Genomic DNA, 20,780 nt, shown 5'->3' with positions numbered 1-20,780 from the left:
CGCCTCTCCAGGTTTCCTCAGCAATCTGTTTCTGTTATAGAAGCCGACGGGAGGTTGGAGTTCCATCGTAGACCTCTCCCTCTTAAACCTCTCTATTTTGCATACAAGGTTCAAGATGGAATCTCCATCCTTCGTTCTCCAGGCCATCAGGAAGAATGACTACTTTCTGACCATAGACCTGAAAGAGGCTTACTTTCAGGTCCCTATCCATTCTTCCTCGAGGAAGTACCTAAGGTTTCCCTTTCGTAACAAACTGTTCCAGTTCAATTTGTATTCTGCTGTGGCTCGCTACTCTCGCAAAGTAAACCTAACTTCACTGGGCTTCTGTTCTGACAGGCAGTACATGGATGTGCTGCGCATGCCATCCACATAGGTCATTATTTCGGGGATATACAGTGGTACCTCTACATACTAATTTAATTCGTTCCACAACCAACTTCGGATGTAGAAAATGTTCGGATGTAGAAACGAATTTTCCCATAAGAATACATGGTAATTCATTTAATTCGTCCCTCAGCCTAAAAACCCATAATAAATCCTTAATAAATGGCTACACATAATTACACATAACAATAACATAACTCCATAATATGAAAGAAGCATGTAAAAAAGATAATTATAAAGAAATAATAAATAAAAAATGTGTTTTATTGCCACTTTACCTTAGAGACAGGCCAACGCAGGTGTAGGATTTGCTACGCCAGGAGGAGACGGACGATCGGCGAGAAGGTAGACATGGTGTTAACATGTTCTTTAAATAAATACTCTCTCTCTCTTGTTCTTCTTCACTGTTAGTGTTAGAGACATCTATTAATTTTTGAGAGAGAGAGAGAGAGAGAGAGAGAGAGAGAGAGAGAGAGAGAGAGAGAGAGAGATTAAACAAAAATGTGGTGTACATATGATTTTTAACAGCGTTAACGAGTTGAAAGACAGTTAAATGTAACTAAAAAAAACAATATCAGCGAATCTGAATTCCTTTATTAACTAAAACAAATATTGATACAAACACACTCGTGTGCGTATGCGCAAACACACACACACGCACGAGGAGGTAGAGATGGTGACTGCGATAACATACGGTAACTTACACTACGGAAATTTTAATCTAAATTAGCTTATTTATTTTTTTTTATTTTTAATTTCATATTTTTTACATTTTTTTTCTTTTGATTTATTATTTTCATCACTTTCAGTGACGAGTTACGGTATGTTATCGCAGTCACCATCTCTACCTCCTCCCCGACCGTCTCTCTTACTGCGTAGCAATTCTTACACCTGTGTGTGTTTGTGCATACGCACACGAGTGTTTGTATCAATATTTGTTTTAGTTAATAAAGGAATTCAGATTAGCTGTTATTACTTTCTTAGTTACATTTAATTGTTTTTCAACTCGTTGACGCTGTTAAAAATCATATGTACTCTAAACACATTCATGTTTAATCTCTCTCTCTCTCTCGGAAAAAAAAATAATAGACGTATCTAACACTATAACAGTGAAGAGAGAGAGAGAGAGAGAGAGAGAGAGAGAGAGAGAGAGAGAGAGAGAGAGAGAGAGAGAGAGAGATTTTATTTAAAAAACATGTTAATGCTATGTTTAGAGAAAAACAGAAAAAGAGAGAAGTCTTATTTAAAAGAGCTTGTTAATGCTATCATGGTTTTCTTTGCTTCTCTTTTTTCTTTCTTTCTGTTCATCATGCTGGCCCTTCTCACAAATGATCGTTGCCAACAATTTCTTTGTCCTTTATCCCTATCAACAAAAGGCGTTCTATCTCTTCCAGGGTATTGCTAAGATGTCTTGTAATAATGGTGATCCCCTTCGATGGTTATTTGCTTTAATGGCTGCCTTCAGCTTGATGATCCTCGAGATCATAGGCCTATTCCGGCCATATTGTTTAGCCATACAGTATCACTCACATGCACACTGCTCTCATGTTTTTCTATAATTTCTTGCTTCAATTCTAATGAAAGAATTGCCTTCTTCCTGTACTGAAACTTAGCTTCTTAGGCACCATGGTTATAGGTAAAATCAAAAAGGAAATGTGAGAAAAGGAAGAAAATAAGCACTGTTAATAACAGACCAAACAGAGGACAACTACACGATACACACAAGAATAGAGAACTGAGCACTCGACGCTCAATGGCGTAATGTTTACTTCGTGTGTCGAAATAAAATTCGGGTGTAGAGTCAAAAATTTGCTCGAATTTTACTTCGGATGTTGGAAAATTCGGATGTAGATACGTTCGTGTGTAGAGGTTCCACTGTACTATATTTTGCTTTCACATGAGCAACAATAACTATAATCTGAATAGAGAGCATTTTCAAGATAATCAATTACTGTACTGGAACAAGTGAAATTATACTAAATTTAAAAAAAAAAATTGTACTTCCCTCTTGCAGCTGTCTTCATGAGATGGTAGTCATTCTGAAAATGAAGGTGTGGAGGAATAATTTTATTTTAATTTCTTTTTTTTGTTTTGCTAAATTGAGAGAGAGAAAGAGAGAGAGAGAGAAAGTGAGAGAGAGAGAGAAAGTGAGAGAGAGAGAGAGAAAGTGAGAGAGAGAGAGAGAGAGAGAGAGAAAGTGAGAGAGAAAGTGAGAGAGAAAGTGAGAGAGAGAGAGAGAGAGAATTTAATTTGCTTTAGTTTTGTTAGATCGCGCGTGCGCGAGAGTATGTGTGTTTGTGTGTGCGTGTGTGTTTGTGTGTCCGCGGTGCGCGCCGAAGAACAAGGGTAGTTAGCGAATGATTGTTTGTAGTGGGAAAGACTGTCGGTATATTTGAGGTTGTTTGTTTACCTTTTTAGCTAGGTTAGGGCGGTAATGAATGTCTTGGGCGAAAGCATTGGATATTTGACTGTAGCAGGAGTCGGTTATGTTTTTTGTTCTTTGAAAACCGGCTGTGAAGTGATTTTTTTATATTCTGAGTAAGTACAGTTTTATTTATCTTTGCTTGTCGTGATTGTGAATGAAAGGAACAATTTAATATTTATCTTTGATTATAGTGCGATAGTTAAGTTAGTTAGGAGTGTTCGTAAGTGTTTTTCTTTTTTATTTTGGCAAGCTGTGATTCCTCCTTTGGAGAGACTTAAATTTTTGGAAAGTGGATATATTGTTGATGACCTGGCCTGTATTAGATTGTATTAAGACTGCTCTTGGATTACGCAACCGTTGATGACCTGGACTACGATTAGGATTATGATTTGATTGCACTGAACGATTTTCTTGATTTTGATGCCATAATGACCCAGCCCGTTTGAAGGATTTTCCGTTTGGATCACTGATAATAAGGATTGTGATGATGATGATTAATCCAATTATGAAATAACATTGGTCAGTGTTACGGTAGCTAGAGAGCTGTGGTTGGGCTGTAAAAGGAATGTTGGCCCTTGTGTGGACAAAGACGTCCACACATAAACAAATATTGGTTTTGGTGTATAGGATAATTTTAAGTCTGTTAGGGTTTTTGCGGGTTATATGAATGGTGCTTTTGGTTATTATATATTGTTATTTTGTGTTGAGTTTTTGATTAGTTTTAAGTGTTGATAATTTGAATGTGGATGGTTATTGATTTAGTTTTAAGTTTTGAGAAATATAGTTTTAAGGTCATGTTTTGTTTTTGTTGCCCTTCAGTCTAAGAGTCCAGTTTATGATAACGTCAGGGGAAAGTTTGTGTTGCGGAGACAATTGTCAGAAGTAAGATTCAAGGGTGTGGGGGTTGTTTTTGTTTACATCCCGCCACAAATCAGTGGGAAAAAATGACTTGTAGAACAATATCCCGGAACTTGTGCATAAATATTTGGAAGCTCTAAATTGGTTAAAAAATCCAGGTAATGATTACATCTTACATAACAAAAGCAAATGCAAACAATGCATGGGCAGTAACTCATAATCAGTCTCCCAAAAGTAAACAATCAGTCCATTTCTTGTAGTGAATTCCATTTTTGCTTGGAATTAATGTATCATGTATTAATCCTTTGATTTCTTACCAAATACACGAACCTTATATTTTTTCTACTAGCTATCTTGTGTTTTATATATTTCTGACCATGATTATTAGGGCAAACCACTCCTTTATGAGTGTTTGGACCCTCCTACATAAACAGTTAGTGGTCAGAAATACATAATATAGGAAACACAAGATAACCAGTTGGAAAAATATATAGTTTAAGTGGCATCAAAGTGTCATAATTTCAAAAGTTATGACTGAAAAATAAGAACAAACATAGAAATATCAGTTAACCTAAAGTTCCCCACCCAACCTAGAGGCTGTAGCCTTATCCACTGGGTGAAGGGGGGCTTAGCCCCCATGTGGCAACTCCTTAGACTGTTGTATCCTTACCTATCCTCCCCTTACACTGCCATATGTTTACCTACTTTCCTACTTCCCCTAGACTGCAGTATCCTTACTTGCCTACTGTGGGGAAGAATCTCCTTTTAGACTGCCGTATCCTTAACTTAATCCCAAGACCAGGTCTCAACCCTGCGTTTGCTTCCCAAAGGGTTTCACTTACGGCAAGGTAACACTAAAATAATAATTTGTTCCTTCACTAACAAACCTTACCTTATTTATAGGGATTATCTTTCGGCAAAGCTGGAAGGTTAGCCATTAGACTTCTAATACGAGGTGGCAACCCTACCCAACCACTAAGAGGGGGGGGGGGGGGGTTACCCAGCCACTTACAGTATATCTACTCGCTCCTCAGTGAACTATGTCACTTTTTTCTTATGGCTTGTAGAGACTGGATGTATCCACTCTTTCCTCCTCAAGGCTTGGCCATACTGACTATCGCTTTATGTAAATTCTTTTTTCTTTTTCAGGTGTGACTTTTCTCTCTTTGACGCTTTCATGCATGCCTGCCTTGATCGCAAAGGGCGCTTATGTGGCATCTTCATGTTGTTGGCCGAGACCAACCCTCATTCACTGTGCACAACCTGCAGGAGGCGTCGTTGCAATTTTCCCTGTAAAGAGCGTAAGGAGTGGCCTTCCTCCAAGTGGGAGAAATTTGAACATCATAGGAGGAAGTCGATCGTAGGAAGAAGTCTAAGAGAGATCTCTCCCCCCAGGGTCGTCCTCAAGGGCAAAAAGACATAGTGCTTCTTCCTGCACTCCTGAATATCTTTCCGAAGCTCCTCCTCGCTTGCCTTCCTCCAGAGGACAATCGCGTAGGATCACAGACCAGTTAAGTCTATGGCAACCTCGAGGTATGGGGGTGGTTGTTGCTTCCTCTAGAGGAGTACCTTCACCTCCAGCTACTGAGGAGTCTTTCTCCCATTTAGATGTGCTGCAGTCGTGGCCATCCCTGGGAGTGCCTGCACCCCCTTCTAAGGAAGCTCTCATTCGGCTCCTTCAGCGTGGGTTGCGGAGAGACCCTTCGCTGGTTGCTTTGGCAGCTGACACCCTTGAGGCTCCTACATGCGTGTCCGAGATCAGCGCTTTCGTTCGCCCATCCAGCTGCGTCCTTACTGCCGACGAGTCTTCTCGCCATCCTCAGACTACGTCGTCACCTAACCCGCAGCCTCTTATATCTCCCCACAGGCAATGTTCAAGATGAGACAGATGATCAACCTGTGGCCAGTGCTCCATCTGCTCGCTGATTGCCAAGACTAGATCAGTCATCCTCTCTTCTTTCTAGATGATCTCCTTCAGTACATCGTTCGCGACGCTCCAATAATCATCACCATCCACCATCTCGGTGCTCTTTGTCAAGAAGGCGTTCTCATTCACAAGCTAAATGCTCACATTCAGAAACTAAATGCTCAAAATCTAGAGATTGCAGGTCATCATTCATGAGCTAGAAGCTCACGATGAGATAGACACTCAGGATCACTATCTGAGTGCTTATGATCATGAGCTAGACGCTCAGGATCACAAGAAAAACGTTTACAATCGCGAGAAAGACGCTCACGATCATGAGAAAGACACTCACGAGCAAGGCACTCAACGATCACAATCAAGACGCTCACGATCACAATCAAGACGCTCACTATCATGAGAAAGACACTCACGATCACGAGAAAGACCCTCATGATCACGAGCAAGGCACTTAACAATCACAATCAAGACGCTCACGATCACAATCAAGATGCTCAGTCACGAGCGAGGCACTCATGATCATGATCTCATCGACATATGGCCCCTGAGTAATCTCTTATAGTTTCATTTCTAATCCTGTCCTACCATTTAACTCTCAATATTCTTCTGAGGGCCTTGTTCTCAATTCTACAAAATTTGTTGGATAGTTTCATTGTCATACCACGACCCGTGGCCATACAGTAACACAGATATCACAAAACTGATATATAGCCTGATTTATATTTCCAAATTTTACATAACCTAGCCATGTCTGATTTGCTTTTTCAATCTTTCATTAAACTCCAATTCTAAAGACCCTGTAATAGAGATCAGTTGCTAAAGATTTAAATGATTCCACCTCCTTAATCTTTTCTCCTTCCAAAGACATTTCATCTTCCATGAAAATTTCTTTGGAAGGAGAAAGGATTAATGAGGTGGAATCATTTAAATCTTTAGCAACTATGATCTCTATTACTGGGTCTTTAGAATTTGAGTTTAATGAAAGATTGAAAAAGCCAATCAGACATGACTAGGTTAAGTAAAATTTGGAAATCAAAATCAGGCTATATATCAGTTTTGTGAGATCTGTGTTACTGTATGGCCACGGGTCATGGTATGACAATGAACCTATCCAACAAATTTTGTAGAATTGAGAACAAGGCCCTCCGAAGAATATTGGGACTTGAATGGTAGGACAGGATTAGAAATGAAACTATAAAAGATTACTCAGGGGCCATATGTGGATGAGATCATGGTGAGGGGTAGATGGAGATGGTTTGGACATTCTCTTTGCATTCCCCAAGAGAGATTAGTTCACCAAACTTTCAACTGGGCTTTACAAGGCACTAGAAGAGTTGGAAGACCCAGGCCTACATGGCTGAAGACTATGAAGTGTGAAGTAGGAGATGATGATTGGAGAAGTATCAAAATAGAGATGACTGGCGAAATCTAACTGGGGCCCCTTTGTGTCAATAGGTGTTGGAAGAGATGATGATAATGACAAAGCAGTAAAGTTTTAAGGATACAATGTAAGTCCTCTAAATACTATACTGATTGTAGTAAGTCCTGCTGTCAGTTAGGGAGACAAATTCAACTAGCAATAGAAAATGTTTTAATTTAAAATGTACACATGTATACCAGCAACTATACAACTTGGTACAAAAAGAATAAGCTAAATCTATAAAATAAACTCTGTAACATAATTGGAGATATCCAAGATCTGTTAAGAAAAAAAAGAAAAGCTTTAATACATTTTCAAGAACTATTAATAACTGCATATGGCTAAACATTGAGTGAAACACATTATGCAATCAATAAAACTGTCTTTTCCACAAATCAAAATCACTTGAGGTTACCTTGAAAGAAATATGAAAATATTCACAGATATGAGACAAAAATACACACTTTTGCTTTGAATAGAAAGTATATACGACTTCTTTGGGAGTTGCAATATCAAATTACAAAGACATTTTTGCAAGGCTTATATACTCTCTCTGTACACTTGTTTAATAAAACCAGAACTTCCTAGGTCTGGTTACTTGCCAGCATCACTACATGTATGAAATATAGTAGAACTATTACAACAAAAATTTGCTCATTATCTTAGTATTCGATCTACAATATAACTACATGTAAAATCTACAGTAATAAATAAGCAAAATTTTTACTTGTGGTGTTATCTCCAGGAAGAAATATTAAATCAGAGAGGATTTCTCTCCTTTTATTTTGACTTACTACATTTAGACTGGTTTCTTGAGGGTAAAAAATTAAAATTCTTTTACCCTTCCCAATGGCTTCTACAAATAGTTTTCAGTAACAATTACATATATGCTATTTTTGTTTGTAGATAAAAAAAAAATTAAATCCAGGTAGTTAAAATTTTGAGTCTAACTTCAATAGTACTACAGCATGTATTTGTATTTCTTTACATTGTATTAAATATCACATCCTCCGACATGATTTCTTATGTTCACTTCTTCAAATAATATTTTTCCTGTCAAATATGAACATTGAAGATGAAAAAATCTTGGAACCACGTTTTTACTACAAAAATTGAACACTTATAACAGTACAAGTATGTTTTTTGTTTTGAGTATGGAAGAGAATGGAAAAGGATAAGGTATGCATCATTTCATCATAACACTACCACTTATTAGTGTAAACATGGTGATATAGAAAAAAAAGTGCATGATATTGCAAATCGTCACCATCTAACACAAGAGCTTTCAATTATCTTGAAGCTTTCCAAGAGCAGGATGTGCTACAGATATATAAGTTCTCAGTCTGTTTTCACCTATAATAGAATTACTCTCTTACATTACTGTACTGTATTTACACACACAGAAGCAGCCATTTTTAAGTAAAAGAAAAAGTGAAAGTGGAAAAAACTGTCTCCCCTTGATTTTCTTGTGAGCTGGACATTTTTACTAATCTCAGAATCTGATTTCACATTCAATACACCTGGTATGAATGTGGGAAAATGTATAAATTTATACACAAAATACCAGAATAACTCATCACACAATGGAAAATTAGTATCAACTACTCACTTTTAGTAGAATCCTTTTACCTCATGGGCTACCATATATTAGTGTTCTTTCGATAACTGATGGCAATGTACTCATAATAAGAAAATACCAGTATGAACATAGACTGATATTACAAACTACTGAAGTAAAATTTGATATACAATTCTATTAGTTATGTTCACCTGACACAAAACCAATTGTAGGTGTGATATTGAACTCCATAGCACTTGTCTTATACATAGTACAGTACTCATGATTTTAGTTTCTATATTTTATTGCACAAGGTAATATGACAAACTAAAGTATATTGCTGATACAGTAATGTCCTGCATTTTGTTAAAAAATTGGCCATAAAGCTAATTAACATTTTGTGATAAAAAGAACTGCCCCCTTTTTTTTTAATCATATTAAATTATGGGCTGTATAACTGTGATAACTGAAGAACCAACTTTTACATTCCTCTCTATGTATGTCAAAATAAACTAAAACTAAATACTAGTCTAATCTGATTAGTGCTTATAAATGTAAGCACATAATCAGTACTGTATTATTCAAAGTATCTGTTGAAACCTACGATAGGTAAATACAAGAAATATTTACCAAAAAAGAATGTAAGCTCCAAATACTCAGATTGAAATAAAATACTTTTATTCACCTACACACATCCATGCGCCAAAGTAAGAAATTTACCAGCAAACAGCTCAATTTAGAGAATCATAAACAAGGGTAAGTGAAGAAATAGATTTTTAATAAGTTCATCATCAAACATGGTGATTCCAAAAGAAAATCATGTTTTCTAGAGCTGAATCAAATGTGTGGGCATTTTTCAAAAACTAATAATATTACTGGAATGTTGAAATACTAACAGAAACATAATTCTTAGAATAAGGGATACTGTACAACTGTAGTCTTAAATCAAATTCTAATTTTTTGAAAATAACCAAAATATAAGAATTATAGTACAATACTAAGCCATTCAATGTCATTATTGAATTTCTTTTATAAATTTACCTCGCCAGATGGTCTCCTTTGACTGCAGTCAACAATACTTATAACAGAAAGACATTAACATGCTAGCTTCCACAGTTAAAAAATTCATATGAACAAACTTGCTTCTGAAACCAAGGATATATAATTGGCCTTTTTATTCACTTGGATTATTTTGTTTGAAAACTTCATTTGTACACTTTTCAGAAGCACTTGCAATACAGCAAATTTCTGACTTCCATCAGAGAAGGAGACTATGATGTCATTCCTCTCAGAAGTACCTTCACTTCTTTCTCGCCTAGTGTTTCGGACAGAACAGTGTTCCCCATATTTAAAACAGACACTCATTCGCCAGGGGAAGGCTGTAGGACTGCAAGTGGTCCCTACAGCCTTACAGAGCTGATTGGCTTCTTACTTAGTGAAGCGCACCGGGAATCAACCTATCGGCTAAACAGGAAACTCCCAGTGATCTGTTCTCCCTTTCTTAAGCCATGAGAAGTGTTTGAGATGTTTTCTGACATCCATGGGATTACAGGACACCTGTGGCTTTCTTTATTTCAGCCTGATCAATATGGTTGATCATGCCATGTATCAGGATGATCCTAGTGGCTCCCAGAAGGACACAACCTGAGTGTTATCCCGATATGTTGGCACTGTAAGTCTAGGCCTCAGAGAGATATACCCTGGATCATGTCTACCAGTCATACTTTCACCTGCAACTCCAACCATGAAGTTGCTTGGAATTCACAATTGAAGACTATCCAGCATCTCCTCGGAGTGAACAGCTTTTTGCAAGGGACTGCGCTGGCAATAATCTGGGTACTTACAACAGTTCTCTGCAGCTGTCTACCAGGGGTAGTGTGCAGTTTTCAGCAATTGGTATTATAGCCCTTGCAGTATATGATAGTGGTCCATTTTCAGCGATTGGTGTTATAGCCCTTGGATTATATTATTTGTATCCCATATGAGCCTTTGAGAGGATTGTCAGATAAAGGTCCAACTCTCAAGTGTCTTTTTGCTAGCCTTAGCATTGGCAAAGAGAGTTGCCGTTTCTCAGACTGTTTAATGTGATAACTTGCACCGAGGATTGTAGGGAGGTTTCCTTTAGTTTATTACTGTAATTTGTAGGCATAGGATTATGTACTTTGAAGCAAATAAACTTTTCCTGGGCTTCAACTAAGATGTCCAAGTAGAAATACAGCAGTGGTGCATGTATGCCTATATACTTGAGGGGTTCATTGTAATTTTGTAAAGAGGTATAAATATGCAGTGCTGGAGTTCACAATATCTTTTCAAGTTTTTCTTAAACTTAAATGCCAACCATTGCCCCTAGTTTTTTTTATCAAGTGTGGCTTTGAAGCAGATCATTTTGATATTGAATTTACTTTAAGTTAATATTGAATTTTTTACGCTAGTTTGTTTGAGCATCGTAAAAGAAATTAATTTACATTCATATTTGGCTAGCTCTATGACACATATGTTTTGTTACTGTAGATCTAAGCATTCAATGCTGATCTGGAAGAGAGCTTTGATGGTACTCAGGAGTGCTCAATATTTTGTGGAATATTTATAATCGTGATGTGAATGAAGTACTGTATGGAGATATTTATTTCTGCACTTTTATCACTTTTATTCTTTTGCATTCTAATTTAATCAATTTGTATATACAAGATGTAATATATGCATTTTCATACCAACTGCGAGCACAGTTTCACCTTTTTTATACTTCTAAATTTTAGTAAAGCATAAAATTCTTAAGTAAAGGAGAGTGGAAGGAAAAGTTACTTGTAAACTAGGATTCAGATCTTGACAAAAGTTTTTAAAAATTATTTTAACATAAAAGATACCCAAGAATCTGTTTTTGCAAGGTAATACTGTATTTTTCTTTGGGTATACTGTACTGATATACATCCTTATGCACATTCTTGAAATGTATTTCAAGAATCACATAAAACAGGTAGCTTTTCAGCATATGAGGAGTTTAGTAGTACTGTACTAAAGCATTTGTCACATACAAAATAAAGGGGGAGATGCAACCCTGGTCATCAATTTGCAAGAAAACTTTGTAATGAGTTTGGTTTCCTAGTTTCATGTACTGCATATACAGTATATATATTCTATTTTGTAAACCGTTTTAATCCTAAAAGAAATTTAATTATACAGTAAAATACAATACAAGTCAATAACCAGTGAAATATCTTGGCAATATTCAATACATTTCCACAAATATATGCTTTGTAAATCAGAATTTTTTCAGCGGTATAGAAATGTTAGAGTTATTGTAGATGTGAGAACTCCAAATCTATAGTTGAAATTTTAGTTAGAGTGAAATGAGAAGCTGGTAATCGTAAATTATAAAGCAACATTCAAAATCTGTAACCCCCAAATAACTGCTAAATGCATGACATGAATGCAATGCTGTGTTATGAAACATAGAAGTTACCATAAAGCAAAGCAAAATATCAACAAACACTAAACCATAATGACTAGCTTTAGTCACCATTTAGTTCTAAAACAATCCTATAACTCAATTGTGAGATATGAAACCAGTTGATATTAGCTTGCCGACACAAACGATAACTTACGATAGTTGTTAAGCTATCAAAATTGGTTCAACATGCCTGCAACTATCACAAATCACAATAGCAGGAAGAATATGTTATTTACTAAAGAGAGTGACTGTTCCAACACCATGTCATGCCTTTGATGATGAAATTAAAATGAACATATTACATCAGTCTAGTAAAACTGAAATTATTAATGAGATTAAGTATAGATGGTAGAGTTAGGGCTATCTCTCACAGCATGCCAACATGAAGCAACACATTTTCCAGTGATTGTAGCAACATACAGAAATGTAATTACAATACCTTCCACACTTGTGTTTTAAGAAACAGTCGTAGATTTTCTAATCAAAGAACAGTTGTAAGTATTTGAGCAAAATACAATTGTTTGTATTGTGTGGAGTTAAAATAAAGCACCAGCTAAAGAAAACCATAAGTTGCATGATAAAGAATCACAAGCAGAGATAGCATATTAAACATTCTTGAAAGAATCTTTGACTGCAGACTATGGAGAGTTCCAGTTATGAAAAACATAAGTTACGTGTATGTCAAGGTATTTGGTCAGAAATTAAAGACAAAGGGTAAAAAAATAATGTCCTACACATATACTCAATGAACTTTGAAATTAATACAAGACTCATTTTAAAGATACTGAAACAAAGTCTGGCCTTTTCCATTTCTTATTGATATTCTGTATATCATTACCATCATATAATATAAATAATATCTATAAATAAAGTATGTAAAAAAAATTTTATTTGAATCCTCTTAATTTTGAACCAAATAAATTTTAAAAAATTAAATGCATTTTAAAGTACAGACGTGATAAAACAGATTACTGTATTAAAATGGGTGAATTCTCTTACCTGATCTAAAACTCAAGGTTTTAAACAATATACAATATATTAATTTACTCCCTTTTTTTTTTATTACTCCTAAGCACAATGGACATTAATCGTTATCTCCAGCTCATGCATGAATTCTGTAAAGTGGATTACAATTAAAGTAGCATACAGAATTTACTAACACTGTAAAGTACATATCCTTTCAACTCTGATCCTCTCTTGTTAAACTTATTATTCATTTAATTCAACAGATACTGGAATCATGGGTGGATCATCTTCTGAAAAAAAGGGGAGATTAAATATAAGCATTCAGGATATAAACACATCAAAGCAGTAATTAATACCTTGAGTTATGGGGGAGGAAAATACTGTACCATATTTGAATACTTGCAGGTATGTGAATTTCTTAGTTGTAATATTTTTGGGTATACAGTACTATAGTAGGATTCACATTTATATAAAAGTACATAGAATAGGATTCACAATTATTTGAGTAAATGTGTCTTAACTGGAAATAAATAAATTACACTATTAGAATACACAAGAGATTGAACATTTAACTTGTTCTCCCTAGAGAGCTCATTAAGAAATTGTTATATAACACCAATTATAAAATCGGACTTTTACCCCCAGGCTATTTGGAACTTTCCAACCCTTAACCCCCAGGGGTTATTTTTTTTTTTCAAGCACATTTTGCAGTATATATTTTTTTAAATTGCTCTAACAGCCTTAATTTTCGTCTTAGAGAGGTCAGGTTGGTCTCATTCTCTTGGAAAATGCCTGAAGTTTCTCAAAAAATTATCAAAAATATGCAAAAAAAAAAAAAAATGTAAATAGCAGTTTTTTGCAAGGACTTACCGGTATGTCCATGGGGGTAAAGGAATGAGTTTTGTGAAACGTACCAGTACATCCTTTTGGGGTAAAAGGGATAAAAGACCTAAAGGCAGTAGTAGTCACATTATATATGAGCAAATGCAGAGCAGTATTTACAATTATTAGAGGGGGAGTTGAGGAGATTTGACCATGCTGCCCCTGTGTAATTATGGGTTTTTATTATCTGTAAAGGTGATGCTCTTATTTGCAATTATAAAAAGTGAATGATTTCCAGCATTTGGTGTTATATAACTATATATACTAAGGCTTTAGTCTTTTCTAGTATATCCTACGAAATGCTATAGGACATAGTTGTCTATCACACACAGTTCACACTTGAGAAATTTCATTAAAAAATCTCCTCCTCTTTCTACAGTTAACCAATGAGTCTTTGGGATTTTAACCTTTATTTCCTATTGTGTAAGAGCTATTTTAGTCTGTTTTTATGTTGTCATATCAAATCACACCTCTCTCTCTAGCCAATGATGACATTCCCTACCAGAGACAGTACTCAAACACTCCCTGACACCCCCAGCTGTAAGGATCCTCATATCTCAGCCCTACCTACAACTGAAATTCTTGCAATTCTAGTCCTTATTCCTGATTAAGTAAGGTCTATTTTAGTGTATTTCTATGTTGCATTTATGATCAAATCAGAAAAAAAAGGTACTACGAAGCATTCTTCAATTCTCCCCCCTGTAACTCCCACCCACAATGTAAGTAAACGTAAGTAAAACTTTTCCCAGTACAGTATTGCAAGATGTTGACACGTGACTAAATTTGTTTTTTCTTGTTTTATTCCTTTTTTCTCAACTATCATTTCTACAAAATAATATCTTCATGTCTTATAAATTTCATATTAGCATTGTTCATTATTTTCACGAGTAAAATATAGCCTATTGTCATTATTTCCATTTACTGCCATTCTATGCAGCATTCGTCATTTTCTTACATACACAGTTGTTATTTCCAAGGCAGTGAAATACCCAAAACAGGAATGATCCATTTTAAAGTGATGACAGACGAACTAACAAACCTTATGTTTCATGAACTAAATTTATATTGTCTCTGTCTCTCAGAAAAGTTTATTTTTGTTTATCATATTTATACCTCATAAATTGTACATTATAGAATACTTTGTGTGTCTAAGGAAACAAATGGATATTTTCATTATATTTCTGTAAAACAGAGTCCTTTATTACTGTTGAGCAGTTTTATATCTTTCGACGGCTATTTATCGTGGATTCATTACAGAATAACAGAGTCATTTCAATATATATATAGTTTTTTATTCACACACAAAATTGCAGTGCTTTATCATACCACATAATAAAGTACATTATGAAATACTTCTTGTCAAAGGAAATAAATTTATATTTTCATTACGTTTCTGTACAATGTAAAGTTCATTATTACTAACGAGTAGTTTTATATCTTTCATCAGGTATTTATCATGGAATTATTACTGAATAACAGTCACTTCAATGAATATATGATTTACCATGATTTAGAAATCAATCTATTTACCAAGGCACTTCCCCCAATTTTTGGGGGTAGTCGACATCTAATAAGGAACTAAAGGGGACCTTTCCTCTCCTCCCAGCCTGACGAGAAATTGAGCCGAGTTTGGCTGGTACTGCTAGGGTGCCACAGCTCACTCTTCCCCGTTATCCACCACAAATGAAGTTTCATACGCTGAATCCCTTACTGCTGCTACCTCACGGGCACCAAGGCAACCGGAGGAAGCAGCAGGGCCTGCCGGAACTGCGTCACAATCGCTCACCATTCATTCCTATTTCTAGCACTCTCTCTTGTCTCTCTCAAATCTATCCTCCCATCACTCAAAGCTTCCTTCCCTCCATCCATGCATCCACCAAAACCTTAGCCTTCCTCTTCTACTTCTCCCATCAACTCTTGCATTCATCACCTTTAGCAGACAGCCACTTTTCATTCAATCAACATGGCCAAACCACCTCAACACATATTCACTCTAGCTGCTAAATCATTTCTTTCATCCGTTCTCACCCTCACTACTTCGTTCCTAACCCTATCTAATCGGCCATACTCCTCAGACACTTCATCTCAAGCACATTCAATTTCTGTCTCTGTCACTTTCATTCCCCACAACTCCGATCCATACATCACAGTTGGTACAATCACTTTCTCATACAGAAGTCTCTTTACATTCATGCCCAACCCTCTATTCTTTACCACTCCCTTCACTGCCCCAACACTTTGCATCCTTCATTCACTCTCTGACATACATCTGCTTCCACTCCCCCATTTGCTGCAACAGCAGATAGAGTACACGTTTGAATTTGACCTCTGACATTCGCTCGCTTTTACGTCTTTTTCTTGGTTTCGGCGAGAATTTCATCATGCCAAAGAGGAAAAGACAATTTAAACAAAAGGAAGAAGAAAATTTGCTCTAATGAGTTCATAAGTGGGTAATATTGGTGATATTAGCAGAGTTAGTGACAGAGAGAGGGGTGTGGATGGACACAGTGCCCCAGACTATGATCTTATTTGAAATTTGTAGTGCTCTCCTTACATAACTTGGAAGGCATCCTGAAAACTGTGATATGGAGGATCTTTGATTTCTGTCAATGTTTTGAGATATGCCACAGTAAGTTTATTCAATGTAGGGGTTTGATGTAGAAGGAATTAATTGCCAAAGGTATTGCTTTCAAAGTTAACTTCTAAGAATCTTGTTGATAGGTTTAAAAAGTAAATGGCTCACAAAGCTATGAGATTAAGGGCACAACCTTTAATACTACTACTACTACTAAGGCATGGCCTTTCATGGATTAGTCGCCCTCCATAATTCTTTATTCATGGCTGCCTCTTTTAGCTCATGACACCTTCTCAATCCCTTCAAGTCATCTAGTATCAACTTCCTTTTTTGTCCTCTGGGTCTTTGTCCTTCAAAATTACCTAGCCTTCTAGCTAGTACAGTGGTAACGTATTCGCCTAGCATTCGCATGGCAGCAGATCCCAGCCTGGGACCGTGAGTTTAAGCTGTTTACTGGGGAGGCCACTACTGTTGTTGGACGCCACAGTGAGGGGCTGGGCTGACATTCTGGTGAGCATCTATTCTGATGAAACTGGAACTGAAACCAGACACCTGATATAATAATCTCTTCTTATAATGCATCTATCAAGTTTTTCTGCCTTCTCTTTATTGTTGTAATTAGGGTTCTCTCTTCTCCAACTATTTTTAGTACTTCGTTATTGGTCTAGTGGTCTCTCCAACTTATTTTCAGACGCGCATGCACGCACTCACTCTCTCTCTCAATGACTGACTGACTTCATCTCCAATCTGCATGTTTATTGTAGGTCCTTGTCTTCTTGCAATTCTCATAACCTTGGTCTTGGATATGTTTATTTCATTCCATACTTCTCTGCTGCCTTGTTTATCATACCTATTATCCTCTGTAAACCCTCTCTTGTGCTACAGCCAAATGTCTTGTCATCAGCAAACCTTATAGTTTTCATTATTTCTCCTGCCACCTTGATGCCATCATCCAGATAAATATCTTTCATCATTGCTTCTGCATGGATGTTGAACAAAATTGGTGATAGGGAACACCCCTGTCTGACTCCTCTTCTAACAGTTCCTGGTTCTGAATCTTCACCTGTAATATGTACTGTTAAGCCCAGTATACAGTATGATTCATGTATCAACCTTGTAGTGCAATAATGGTGTTCAAAAAAATTACTAACTGCCAAATTGCACTGCAACACTGCTCACTTGCTTTGGTGTGATAGTTGACCAATTGCAGTTCAGCTTTCTTTGAGAGGAAGTATTCCGATGATTTACTCTACCAGGAGACTTTACTGTTATTATTAAAATGATTAAAACCAATAAAATTATTATTATTAAGTGTTACTATTATTATGATTAAAATAAAAACGAAGTATTGGTTCTTGTCCACTCAATGAGAGACAGCGAGTCAGCCATTGGCACTGGAGATGAGCGTATGTCCTCCCACTTTGAATGCTGATGCAACACAGCAAACACAGAAAATCTGGCCAGCCCATCAACACGTTGGGGCTGCAGCTTCATGTTGAAAAAGTAGTTTTTTCACACATCCATTTAACACTACGCGCATCATGAATCAAGTGTGTAAGGGGCCCTGATGTTTAATTCAGATACAAAATCTTTATTAACCTTCAATCTCTCCAATCAATGGATATGTTTTTAGAATTTTCAGTCGTAATGATCACTGAACCCTATAAAGTGCTTTCTCAAAGTCAATGAAATAAACAAACATTTCATTAACATTTAGAACTTTTTCTTGCATCATCCTCATACAGCCAATTGCCTCTTGTGTTCCACAATCTGATATAAATTGAAATTGGTCCTTTCCAATATATTCTTCAGCTTTTGCTTTTAACCTTCTGCTAATATTCTAAGCATTATTTTTTATGCATGACTAATGAAGAGGACCTTTGCATCAATCTTTATGCATTACTAATGAATTGGACCTTTGCATCAATCTTTATGCATTACTAATGAAGAGGACCTTTGCGTCAATAGGCGTAGGAGGATATGATTATGAATTAAGCCTATTGTTCTATGTTCTGGGAACTTAGTTTCTTAGGGAAGGCAATCATGGAGATTTTTGTGTTATCTTCGGGCCAGTCTCCACTCTTATAAATCATGTGGCATAATAGTTTGCCCTTCTTTGGCATATCCTTTAATGACTAATTGCATTTCTCTCATATTACCACAGGGGCCTTCTTGTATGAATCACAATGCCAATACCTTTGTTTTCTGCCAATCCATTCTAGGGGACCTTGGGTGAAGAGTACTTTGAATTTGCCACTTAAGTTTAAAGCGGTACTATATGTCTACATTTAAAACCCAATTGGTGGTGTTTGAAAAATTGTAGAGAGATCGGAGACACAAGTATTTGTCAGTTATGTCCTGCTGAACAGACCATTCCTCTAAGATCCAGGTAAAGTACAAACTAATATAAATAATGCAGGTTATCCAACCCAGGTAAAACATGGCCTACAGTGTAATGTAGGTTATCCACATTAACAAAATTAATTTCTTAGAATTAGTAAGTTCTCTCCACTATCTCATGATCTGTCTTTATCAATACCATTTTTTCCATGATGATTTGGAAACTCTGTGTCTTCTTCATGCTGCCTCCTATTCTAACAAAACTTTCTTCCTTCCCTCTCATTCCATGTACATTCTAGGCATGGTTTGGGCCTTGAGAGTGAGTCTTTACTATCACTGACAGTCAAGTCATTATATTGCTCTAAATGAATACATGAGACTTGGTATTGAGAGTAGCCGAGTGCAATGACCTTGTTTACAAACTAAATTTGTTCTCTATCTATTTATTATTTTTTAGTTTTGCTCATTCCCAATCTTTTTAACCAAATTTCCTACTAGGTATTATCACTTTTCCATGGTAGGTCTATTTCTATGCTGGGGCCAAAATGGGGTTGAAGTCCCCAATCTTCTTCCCAGGTTGATTAATTTTAATATTTTGATTTTGTGTATCATCATTGTACTATTAAATTGTGATCTCAGTATCTGTTGTTCTTTCTTATAGTACATACTTACATATACCAAGGCACTTCCCCCAATTTTGGGGGGTAGCCGACATCAAACAAATGAAACAAAAAAGGGGACCTCTCCTCTCTACTCTTTCTTATAGTGCTTTGTATTAAAAGTATTTGGCATTTATACTGTAATTGTATTTCTGTGTAGACACTATAGATATTGCCCACAGTGAAGTGTAAATATGGAAAGTGCAAAAGAACCTTTTTCATTAATACGTTTTTAACATTAGGAGAATATATGACGAGGTGAAATATTATTTGTATTTCTCGGTGCATAACAAATAAATTATAGAATATTCAAAATTTCCTGGCTGTATTTATTTATAATGGATAGAGTTTGGGGCATCGACAGGTCGGGATTTGTTTGTCACTCTCCAGTGTATTAAGATATCTGGTCATACATTATTGGCCAGATAATCTTGGTACAGTATGTCCCACTGAAACCTTTGCAGTGACTATACATGAGCATTTAGAAATAACTTGTTCATCTCTGCAGAATTAACAGTACCTATGTTTGATTTGGTACTTGGTGTTGTGCAATAATTTAGTTAAGGCATTCTATATTGCCTTTATTTCAAGGTGACATGTTATTCCTTCCATGCTTCAGGTGTCTGTCACTTTCTTGTACTGATTCTAAAACAAATTCTATGGTTTAATCCAAAGTGTCTAGAAGAGTAATTAAATTATTGGCTTCATAATAAAACTACAAATTTTTAAAAGTAAATTTGTAATTTTTTTTTCTCTAGGTATACAAACCAGTCCTATTTATGAGTCTACTCCCAAGTCGTTTTGAGACGAATAGAAAAGAAAGTGCCTTACTGGCAACTGTATACGGTTACCAACCATTTCTCCACGCTGGGTAGTGCGGTCCTGGCCTATTCTCATTATCGTTAAGATTTGAGGGGTGAATGAGGCAGTCATTTGGATAAAAGACATGTTTGTATAACTAGGAAAAATATAGTTTTAAAAATTTGAGTGGTTCCTATGCAGTTACAAATGTCTGAATCATTTATGTAAGAAGTCTTCCTAAGGTGGGAGGAAGTCTCCATTAAATATGGGTATGTATCTAGCTCTTGATTAATGATACATTACCATGAGATTCAAAACTGGCTCATAAAGAGGCAAGGTTGATAGGGCAGCCTCAAAACACAAGTTAGTGACCTGACAAGAGTAAATACTCTGGTATGAACAATATTGTATCTAGAAAATATTAATAAAATTTGTCACATTAACACCAAGTTACAAACAAAAGAAGTTTGATTATTCTTCAGAGTAAAGTTACTCCAAAGTGAGGGAAAGATTTAGAAGGAAGTGAAGAAAAACACTCCT

At 36.1% G+C, this 20,780-nt stretch overlaps 1 protein-coding gene and 1 long non-coding RNA gene across 3 annotated transcripts in view; one reads left to right on the top strand and one right to left on the bottom strand.

The window, feature by feature from the left end:
- Nucleotides 1-20,780, top strand: part of LOC137630648 (uncharacterized) — a 92,260-nt gene that overhangs the window by 65,572 nt on the left and 5,908 nt on the right. For both annotated transcript variants that reach the window (XR_011041746.1, XR_011041745.1), the window contains exon 2: nucleotides 13,247-13,388. This is a non-coding gene — a long non-coding RNA (uncharacterized lncRNA). The remainder of the gene's footprint in view (nucleotides 1-13,246; nucleotides 13,389-20,780) is intronic.
- LOC137630647 (uncharacterized) overlaps nucleotides 7,167-20,780 on the bottom strand; it is a 185,887-nt gene continuing 172,273 nt past the window's right edge. The window contains 1 exon segment of the mRNA XM_068362262.1: nucleotides 7,167-13,273. Coding sequence (XP_068218363.1) covers nucleotides 13,227-13,273 — 47 coding nt within the window. The 3' untranslated portion in view covers nucleotides 7,167-13,226.

The sequence above is a fragment of the Palaemon carinicauda genome, chromosome 38 (assembly GCF_036898095.1).
Source record: "Palaemon carinicauda isolate YSFRI2023 chromosome 38, ASM3689809v2, whole genome shotgun sequence".
Taxonomy (NCBI): Eukaryota; Metazoa; Arthropoda; class Malacostraca; order Decapoda; family Palaemonidae; genus Palaemon; species Palaemon carinicauda.
Note: the sequence above shows the minus strand (reverse complement) of the source record. Positions and strands in the feature narration are given on the sequence as shown.